The sequence below is a fragment of the Pygoscelis adeliae genome, unplaced genomic scaffold, assembly GCF_000699105.1.
Source record: "Pygoscelis adeliae isolate BGI_AS28 unplaced genomic scaffold, ASM69910v1 Scaffold124, whole genome shotgun sequence".
In the NCBI taxonomy this organism is placed as follows: Eukaryota; Metazoa; Chordata; class Aves; order Sphenisciformes; family Spheniscidae; genus Pygoscelis; species Pygoscelis adeliae.
The window spans coordinates 4,693,242-4,703,451 of NW_008824791.1; the positions used below are offsets into that span (position 1 = coordinate 4,693,242).

Below are 10,210 nucleotides of genomic sequence, written 5' to 3' on the forward strand. Positions count from 1 at the left end.
GCCGTTATCAGCCGCGGGCTGGGCGGTCCTTGCCCCGTCCACGCCTCCGGGTTTGAACCGTCAGCTCAAGGTGGGCCCTGAGGAGAGCGTGGCAGGGTTGTTTGTTGTTTGGGTTGTTTGGTTTGGGTTTGTTTTTTTTTTTTATGTTCTTTGGGTGCTGAAGGATAAGAAATACCCAATGGGAGCAATAGCTTGCACCAAGTTCTCATAGGCATTCAAAATGCAGGCTCCCCACCCTCACAAAATGGCAATGTACTGATTTTTCAAAATAAAAGGGTCATACTCCTCTATATCCTCTCACTCTGAATGATGTTATATACTAAGTTTGGCAAAATCCTTACAGAGAGTCACTACATTCATTTATGCAAATAGATACGTTCATATGTGTAAACAAAAAAAGGAACAGAAGAAGAAGAGACCAACTGGAATCCCATATCCAGAACACATCTGCTGGTATGTGGGACTTCTGAAGATACTCAGAGACCATTATTACTGGTTGCAGCTACTTCCTCTAGGCCAAACCAGGCACCCTACTGCACCTCGCTGTAGGGGTGGGCACTGGCTGGCAAGGCGCCTGCCCTGCAGCCTGCATGACCCCCCTTGGCTCCCAGCTGTCCTCTCCTTCTGGAGCAGCCTGGCTCCTGCTGCTCCCTGACAGCGAGCTCACCGGGAGCTGGTACTTCGTGAGACAAGAAGATCATGGTGATGTGCCTACTCTGACGCTTGAAGTAGCGCTCAGAGTGCTACCAGGACCTGGGGTCCTAGGTGAGAATAGGGGGTGACAGATAATGGGGGTAGGGGCCCAGGAGGTGCAGGAAGGAGTGGGGGAAGAGGTGAAGACCAACTTCAGTTAAGAGGCCTGGGTTTGGTTTTGAGGTATGTTGTAGCAAAGTGGAGGAGGTGAGAGGGCATGTGTGTGCTTGGAAAGGCAAACTTGCTTATTAAAAATAATTTGGGAGCTCATGTTACACAAAACTGAGGCTGCTGTCCAGACTCTCTTTTTGTGGTTTTGGATTGGGTTTTGTTGGGTTTTTTTCCTTTCCTCTATCTCATTGACATAATTGACACTTCCTTCACTGAGTTTGCATAGTGAGTCACAGTTCAGATAAGATAAAGGCTGGAAATAATCTGATCGCATCATCTTGATGGGCAGCACGAGTTGCTTCCCCTCTTAAGCTTTCTATTGATCTCTCTCAAAAACCAAATGATCTTCACTGGCCATAGCAAAAAAAGGAAATTAGCAGGGCAACAACCACAACTGGCTTTAAAACAGTTTAATCAATTTACAGAAAGAATTGTGAAATCTGGTTGCCTGCAACAGAGGACTCTATGTTTGACCTGAGACAGGGTTACTGAAGTGGCAGTGTTGGCATAGGTCCTGATTAAATTCTGGCCAGGTTTTGCTTGTCCCAGGCGTATGATGTCTCCCACATTCCTCACTGTTCCCCTTGTCTTTTGGGGGATCTCCTTCAGCATGCGGTTGCAGTTCCTGCAGAGCCTGCGTAGTGCAGCGGAACAAGAGCTAGCACACTGCTGCTCACGCAGCCATCTTCAGTGGAGTTACTCAGACAATCTCGATGAAAATGAATGGTGTAGCCCTGACTTGGAAGATTCTTTCCAATCCTCTATCCCAGAGTCCTCTTGAATTTACTGTAAACCTAGACACGAGGATAAAAGTGGTGATAAAACACCTCCATGCGTTTGAAAATCACTGGAAAACTCTGCCTCTTCCCCTCAGCCTAGCTGCTTTTTTCATCTTCTGGTTAGGTAATGTAAGTCTAGCTCCAAAGGAGGTAGCTGTTGTTTAGGCTTAAATCTTTGGCTTAGCTGATTATGTTTGTCACTGCTGGAACTGCTTGCAGGTAAGATCAGATCAGATTGCTCTTGCATCTCACTGGTGGCTGGTTTCTCTGAGGGTTAAAAAATTTGTGTAGTTTAGTCTTCTGGAGACTCTTCTGTCTTGCTCAAATCCAGTGAAACAGTTTGTTTTATGTTTGTGAACCACTTACTGAATTTGCTGTTAAACATACAGAAGGAGCCAATCACATTGTTAAAAACATATAAAATTGTCATGTAAAGTCAATGAGAACAGCTAAGTGTTTTTAAAGTCACTTTCACTGTTGTGGAAAATCATTTATATTCTGGTCTAGTGCCTGATACGTTAATGCTAAATCTCTGAGGAGAGACTGCAAGAAATAACTTGTATCTTGTAAATACAAACTTCCATACAGAGTCTAGTTTTTCAGGCAGAAAGGCGAGTATTTACTGTTATATTACTGTAAGAATTGTTGCTAGGAGTGCATCTATGCACATTTGTTTTACTTCACACCATGTTCTTTTCGCTTGTGTGCAGCTTTGGGACCCACCCTTTAGGAACCCTTCCTTTTAAAGAAATTCAGATAATGTGTGCATCAACTGTTTGAAAAACACAAGGCTCCAGTAATAGCTCTCCTAGGGCTAGAGGTGTGGTTGGAAAATAAAATTCATAAGCAGCGGAGAGAGAAAGCATTTTCCTACATGGGGTGGGGGGCAGAGAAAAAACAAGGAACGGATCATCTTCAGAGCACCATGTCATCAGTATTCTTCCCCAGGGCACTGGGAAGAGCCCAGTGTCTCTGAAAGAACTCGTCTTTTAACTCTTCGATTCTTTGCTGTTTAACTTAGCTGGCAAAGGAGTTCTCTGGACCATTTATACTGATTTGTGAATAACTTTTGTAGCACTGGGGCCATTCCAGTGGATAAAAGCAAGTGTTGTGCCAGTATTTATATATTACTTTTTTTTCTTTTTAAGCACTTAATTCAATTAAATGACTTGATATGCCAACTTAACTCCTAGGTACCTGGCCTTGGAAACCCAGCTCCAGAATTAGGGGCTTGTGCTTTCCCATCAATGCATGGAGTTTGTCAGATATCTCAGAATAGGGTCTCTGTACCCTAGTATTATGTAGAGAGAAAAAACTATCTGGAACTTTTCTGCCATGAATGCATTTTCATTCATTCAGGATTCATGGCTCTAATCTTCTTTCCAAGGTATGTCTTACAGTTGTTCCTCGGAAAGAATGAGCAATGTTATTCTAAAAAACATGGCAGTGACTACAGCTGCTGCTACCCACTTATCTGCTGGCCTGGGGCTACAGCACTTTCCCACAAAGGGAAATATTTGGTGTTTATTTTAGGGGAATTGGGCGAGATCCATCAGCCCAAGAGAGGGGAGGCTGACACAGCTCCATGTTCCCAGGTCCAACTGAAGCGAGGTTGAGCATGTTATTTCCAGTCTAACATGCCAGCTCCTCCTGTGGTCTCGCCATTGGAGATGCACCACCCGCTCTCTCTGCCTCCCACCCCCCGCCTCCCAGGGCACATCAGCCCATCACCAGCTAGTCCAGCTTGATGGTTACTAGTGCTCACACACTCACTCGCATGCTCGCTCCCCCTGGCACCACTGACTTAAGGGCTTCTGACCCCTGGTCCACTCTACCACTCACTTGGGTCTCTCCCACCAGCCGCTGGCACCCAGGCACACGGTGCCTGTGATCCCAGCCCCGCTTCTGGCACCCAGACCCTCACTCACTCCAGTTGCTAGCCCCATGGACACATGGGGGCCCCTACAACCCGTGGTCCCGCTCCAGTTGCTGGCACTTAAGTCGACTCACTCCGCTCTCTCCAGTCACTGTCACCCAGGCGCACGGGCTCTCCAACCCATGGCTTGACTAGAGGCTGGCACTCAGACCTCCATACACACGCAGACACCCAAAATAGAGAGTCCTTCACTCAGAAAAAGAGTTATAAAGGAATTTAATAAGAAGATAGGAACAGGGTGTGCTAAGCAGATGCAGGGCATGGCAGACAAGCACATGACCCAGCAAACTGCTCACACACAACTGGCCCTTTCTATTCCCTTATCCCTCTATTTTCCCACACTTGTTCCTTCCCAAATCACCTAGATCCCTCCCTTTCTTTGCCTTTGATTCCTCCCCTAAGCACCCCAGAAGAAGTCCTGTGCAATCCCGAAATGCTCTTCCCCTGCACCCCATAATGTGTCCTATATCAGTAGACTGCAACCCCCCTCAGTCCTAAAGTTGCTGTGGTGTTGACCCATCTTGATGGGCTTCATGCCTGCACCCTGGGGCTGAGGCTTCCCTGGGACAGCCGCGGGAGGGGCCTGGACAGGTTTTCCCTTTCTCTGAGTCCTTAATTTGGGTTCCTATCTGCCATTGTGTCCCTGTGCTCCTCTGGACTTGTGGAGATGGGCCTTTGATGGGCTGATCGCTCTTGTGATGGGTGTGGGAGGAGCCAGGGCAGAGTATTATTCGGGCTACCCCCATGCCATTGTCTCTCTGCACTCCTTTGTGGGTGTGTAGACAAGCTTTTATCACATAAGCTCACAGTTGATGTCTTTCTCAGCCTGGTTATGGAGGTTTTAAACCTACAGTTTCCCTGGAGAGTGATACAAAGCGGGAACTTTGCCTTTCCAGTCCAGGAATTATTGTTGTTTCATATGTAATGCATAAACATTTCAGGGATCAGAACCTGCAGGCTTCCTCTTCCCTGGGCGAATGATTTAACCAGTAAGCTATAGCTGTCAGCTTTCTCTTGGTCTCACTCCTTTTGACCTAATGAATCTTGGGCTTCTTTCTGAACAGTGCCACAACTGCAAAAGGAGTGGAGGGTGCCTTTCATCTCAGCTGTATGATTAAGGATGTAACTTTGAACACCTAGGAGTCAGGAGGCCTTTTTACAAAAGGCATGCCATATCCCCCTGCCTTGTTCCCTTTGCCTGCCTTTGCAGGCCTTTGCTGAGTGTTAGACCTATTGCGAATGTCCTGGGTCAGGCCTCACTGGTGATATCAGCATCTTTCTTCCAGGTTTCTGGGGGAGCTCAAGTGAGAGCTGCTATGCTGCTGTCTGCTCTTCAGAAATACTAGCGTTTGTGCTGGGAGTTGCAGTGCAGCAGGTCATGGGGCTGTGGGATGCATGGGACTTGCCGGGCAAGTGCTGTAACCCTGCTGACCAGCATGTTCCAGAACCACTAAACCTGTTACGAGGTACGTGGCAACCAGCTGGCCAGGTGTGGTACAGCTGCATCGCCTCTATGCCATAAATTTCAAATATCTTCAATGCCGTGGCTCCAGTGAAACCACCACTTTGTTCCAGTATCCTGGACAAATACCAGAAATCCTTAATATCTGATAAGACTAGTTTTTCAGGTGGAAAACAGGGACCTGGCTGCAACAACCCAGACATATGTAAGCCTTAGCTTGGGTGCTTGTTAGACATCTATGTGCTCAGGACTATCTGGGCATGCAGAGAAGGAAAATTGTAAGAGTGTAGTCGATGTTGACAATACATGTGTGCTTTCAGTCTCAAGTTGCTGCTGAATGAGGGGTTTTTAGATTGCAGTTCTAAATGTTAAGTACCAAAAATTTTCCAAAGTCTTGTTTTGGATCTGGCCCTAAGTAGGATGACCTGGGTAATTGTAGACCTGTCAGAGTGACATGGATCCCAGGCAAAAGAATAGAACCACTGATACAGGAGTTGCTTCAATAATGAATTAGAGAAAAGTAATGTAATTAATGCCAATCAGCATGGGTTTGCAGAAAATAGATTCTGTCACATTGGTTTGTAATTGCATCAAAAAGATATTAAGTGTGGTTACTAAAGGTAATGCATTCAGACGTGTGAGGCGTGTGACTTGACCACACAACACTAAATCAAGGAAGGAAATGCAATGATACAGAGACCATCCAGTCCCCAGTTAAAACATTAGCTTAGGATGTCTCAAAATGTAATTGTAAATGAGGAATTATAATTGCACATTTTCAGCAAGATCTTTCTTAGGTAATTTCTTGGCTGCATACTACTAAATATTTGTTGGTGCCTTTGAAGGAAACAGTCATCACAGATACTTGCAAATGATACAAAGATTGAGGGCATAGTTAATAACGTATGTGATAGAGTGCAATATCCACCAAAGAGGAGCTCCCCATGTGATGCTATGTCAAAAGGACTGGAAGTACTGTTTATCCCTGGAAGGATAAACAAAGAAATATTAAGCGGGAGTGATGATGCTGTAGTACTCCTGCTTTCATGCTTTTAGCAACTGTGCCTGGGATGCTTTCTCCAGATCTGGTGTTAGCTCAAGGATATAGCAAAATAACAGTCTGTTGAACTTCCAAAGAGAATGTTAAAGGGTGCTTTGATCATAGTCTGTCTTTACCTCTGTTCAGAAATGCCTTAAGAAGGCCCTTCCATCTAGCTTGGCAGTACTAGAAGGTGAAGTCAGATGAAATTAGGGGCAGGGTGAGGTCCCTTCCAACCCAAAGTATTCTGTGATTCTTTTTCTAACAGATACGCTGTAGTTCAAACAGGATGTAGTGTGGCTAAGTGATGTGGCCTATTTTTTTAAGGAAGCTGGATTAGGCAACCACCAAAGTCCAGTTTGTGAACTCCAGCTCCCTGAAGGTATTTGTGCTGCCCACGGTTTCTCTACAGCCAAAACTGTAGAGGGTTTAACAACTGTTATCTCCTTGGTTATCTGTAGATATGCAAGCAGAGTTTGTCTCATTCCTGTTCTGTGTATTTTCAGATACACATTCAGATACAGACATTTCAGTGTGTCACTATGGATATAGTGACACACAAAAGATTGTGAGCTGGGATGATTCACTTATGATCGTGTACCTATATAATAATTTCACAAAACATTATTGCTGGTATGTGCTTAGTGTTTTACTTAAATGAAAATTTCAGGTTCCCTCTGAAAGTGTAGCAAAGGTACGCTATGATTTTTAGTGTCTAAAAAAAGAATCAGGAGCAGCATGGGAAATTTATACAGAGGAGTGAATACTACAGAAAGATGCTGTTCTCTTGGTTTTTTTCTGATGCTGAACTTATATTACAGAACTCAAGGTTCATTGGAATGAGAAAGTCAAATTTCTCCATTAAATATTCTAAACATTTGTTGGTACAAACGTCATGGTTAAGAACAAAAGCAGTTTATACATCCATATCACCTACTCCTGATGTTAATGGGAAGTAAAAAGCTCGGTATTATTGTGCTATCAAATGTAGCCAGGCAGCTCAGAAAAAACAACATATACAGAGAGTGCATATATTTCAGCAATGTCTTGCTGCGAAGCTATCAACGATTAATAAGAGATTCCAGTGTATCAAAGCAAACAAGGAAAAGTTTTAGTTAGTAGCTATTCTGAAGAGACTCACTGAACTCTGTGATTTGATGATGTGTCACCTAATAGCTTCTGTAACGTCCTGGTCTCAGTACTAAATCAAGAGAGCAGTGTCTAATGGCTGAATCTAGTTGAAATCACTGTTTCTATGGAAATTTCTACAAGGGAAATCCAGGGGGCTGAATGGATGTGCAAAAGTACACATGAAGAGAATTATTTTCATGCAGCATAGCGGGTTTTCAGGGATGTTGCTGAGATGGGTCATTCTGAGTGAGGAGCTGGTGTAAATCATTCCAGGTGCTGGTAACTGATTAAAAAGCTGACTCTGCTTATCAACAGAGGAAATGACCACAAAAGACTGCTACTGGAAGATGAAAGGAGGGAGGGAGGGAGGAATGAAGTAGTTGAAAAGAAGAGAAGAGACAGCAGCTGCTACAGCATGAATAAAAAGTGAGTTTGTTTGTTTCCCTAGTGTTCAACTGAATTTGTTCATGATCCCATTGCTTAGAGAACTGCTCCAAACAGAGTCGTGGTATCACTTGTATCAAACAGTGTTGTAGCATGGTATTCTTCCGATTCAGTCTGGGGCTAAATTATGCAGGACCGGCATGGGAAATTTGGTCATCCGGTATCAAGGGTGTCAAGTGACTGAGGGAGATGAAGGTTGAAGTCTACCAGTATGCTATTTTTCAGGGGACAGAGAATCCCTGCTGGGCTGTGGCTTGAAGCGATTTGGCTAATTGCATAGGAATTTACCTACTGTTTGAAGGTGAAATGGGGCTAACTGCAGTCCTGCAGCTTTCTGTCTCCAAGAACTGGCTAAAGTGAAAGACAACATCCCAACATTAACTATTAAGCCAGCTCAGATGTTGCAATACTCAGATCAAAGGTCTACAGAGATTTGGAACATCTATTCAGGGCTCAGGCATCCATCATATGTGCATATATACAAATGACAGCTCACATTAAGTGAAAAAGAACCGTATGGGGAGTTTGAGTGTATGAAAATTTCAAACCAGCTGTAAATCCAACGTTACATGCAAAACAATGGTGCTTCCTTGTATTGAAAATCTTTCCTTCCTTTGTTGTGAGTCAAAAGTTTAGCAAAACCGACGTATGCCAAATCTATTCGCAAAAGCTGGAGTAGATTAAAAAAAAAAAAAAAAGCTAGGAGTAGCTACCAATAGTGATGTGTAAGGGATTGTACTGCTCCCAATGATAAAAGTATGAGATAATATCAACATCAACATTGTCTTGGGAAACTCTGGATCAGGCTCCTTGGCCAGTTAAGTTACAGAAAGGCAAGGCAGCAGGATTTCACTTAAAATTTTGAGGGTTATCAGGAAAAATGGTTAAGGGAGGGAGAGAAAAAATAGCTCTGTGATCACCTTTTAGGAGTCTTAATTCAGCCCATGCAAACCTTCATGGATTATATCCATATAGATATGTAACAATGGCGAGGCAGGCCCTCAGCTGATGCAGGGTATTATGGGTCCATCCATCTGAGTTTTCTGGAACTACATGTGTTTCTTGAGGCTGAAGTTGCGGCCCTAACAAGAGTTTCTACTTTGCCTTCCACCTGCAAGTATGCACAAAGGCAGTGGGGTGTCAGATCGCTGTGCTGAAGGAGAACAGCACTGTGCACAGTTGCGTACGTACATTATTCAGCATAACAGGGTCTTAGTTCTCAATAGTGGCTTTTAGCTAGTACTACAAAACAGTTAAATTCATAATGTATCAGGTCAGAGGAACACCAGGACACTAGCTGGGGTGGGTGTGTATTTTTTTTTTAAAGCAAAGTTGAATAAAAATAAACTTCTATGTGAAAAGTATTTTTCAATAACATTGAATAGCTCTGAATAAAACACTTAAAAACAGACCGGCTGCCTAGGGATTGTCTCCTTGCTTAATTCCACTTTAACCATATTAAAAGAGGGACTACAACTGTTCAAAAACAACCAAAATGTTTCAACACATCTTTTATCATAGCAAACATGCTGTTTTGATTTTTCACTCAGAAATTATTGATCTATTTTTATTCATGCTTTTGAGAAAAGCGTATCTTGCCTGTAGAGAAGTTCAGTCTGAAAGGCAAAATTAGAAGGAATCTACAGGCAATTGGAAAATACCTGCTAGAATGCAAATGTCTTGTACAGTTTTACCGCAGGCATCCCTGTGCACCCTGCCTTTAGCAGTGGGACACACCTAGCGCTGCTCCCTTCTGGGGCCCAACTTTGTCTTAGAAAATCAGAATCGTTTATGTTCTTTGGCAGACTCCAGATGAGAAGTTGAAGACTACTCCCATCTCCCATGTGGATCACTCATGTCTGCAGAATGCAAACTTTGGTTACGAACACCAGCCAAGCCCCTGAGAGAAAAACACCCCAAGAGGAACAACATGCAAAGGGAAGCTGTGCTGGGTGTTGTGAATGGTGAGTGCCATGTTGGAAGGTGCTTTGGTGCTGAGCCACCAAAGAAAGCATGCCGCTATTTAGCCGGCTCTAGGCCCGTGAATAATTCCACTGACTTATTTCACTTTCTCAGAAAGTTTAAAAGTTTTAAGTACAGTACGTACGTATACATGTGGGTCCACTGTGGCCAGCACCGTTTAATTTCATAGCAACATCCATCTTTTTAAAAGCGATCTTTTTCAGCTGTATTTCTAGTTGGCTGTCCCCTTCCTCCCCAAAAACTTCCATCCCCTTCCAATATGTTGGCATGAAAACACCCCACAACTCAGCTGTCCATCGTTAACAGCCAGAACACCTCCTCCTCATCTAAAATTATATCTCCTCTTCATCTAAAATTACAGTAATTAGTCGCAGTGCCCATGCTAGAAGTGGAAACCCCAGGGAAATTGAGAATTGGAACAGTCTACATTCAGTTCCCAAGGTATACATTTGGTTACTTTGGGGAGGATAGATGATCGGGGTGGACATTTTTAAGGGCTTACTACAGAAGTTGTAAGCCGGGACGGGGCCGCGGCAGAGGCCGCTGCACGCCCCGCGGGGGAGCCGGGGGCT

The 10,210-nt window shown here is 44.0% G+C and overlaps 2 protein-coding genes across 2 annotated transcripts in view; one reads left to right on the forward strand and one right to left on the reverse strand.

Moving 5' to 3' along the window:
- The window catches only part of MAEL (maelstrom spermatogenic transposon silencer), a 15,822-nt gene extending 12,400 nt beyond the window's left edge, over positions 1-3,422 (reverse strand). Inside the window, exon 1 of the mRNA XM_009323947.1 lies at positions 3,417-3,422. Coding sequence (XP_009322222.1) covers positions 3,417-3,422 — 6 coding nt within the window. The remainder of the gene's footprint in view (positions 1-3,416) is intronic.
- Positions 3,423-4,957: 1,535 nt separating this feature from the next.
- Positions 4,958-10,210, forward strand: part of ILDR2 (immunoglobulin-like domain containing receptor 2) — a 47,094-nt gene continuing 41,841 nt past the window's right edge. The window contains exon 1 of the mRNA XM_009323948.1: positions 4,958-5,045. Within this exon, the coding sequence (XP_009322223.1) occupies positions 4,958-5,045 (88 nt within the window). The remainder of the gene's footprint in view (positions 5,046-10,210) is intronic.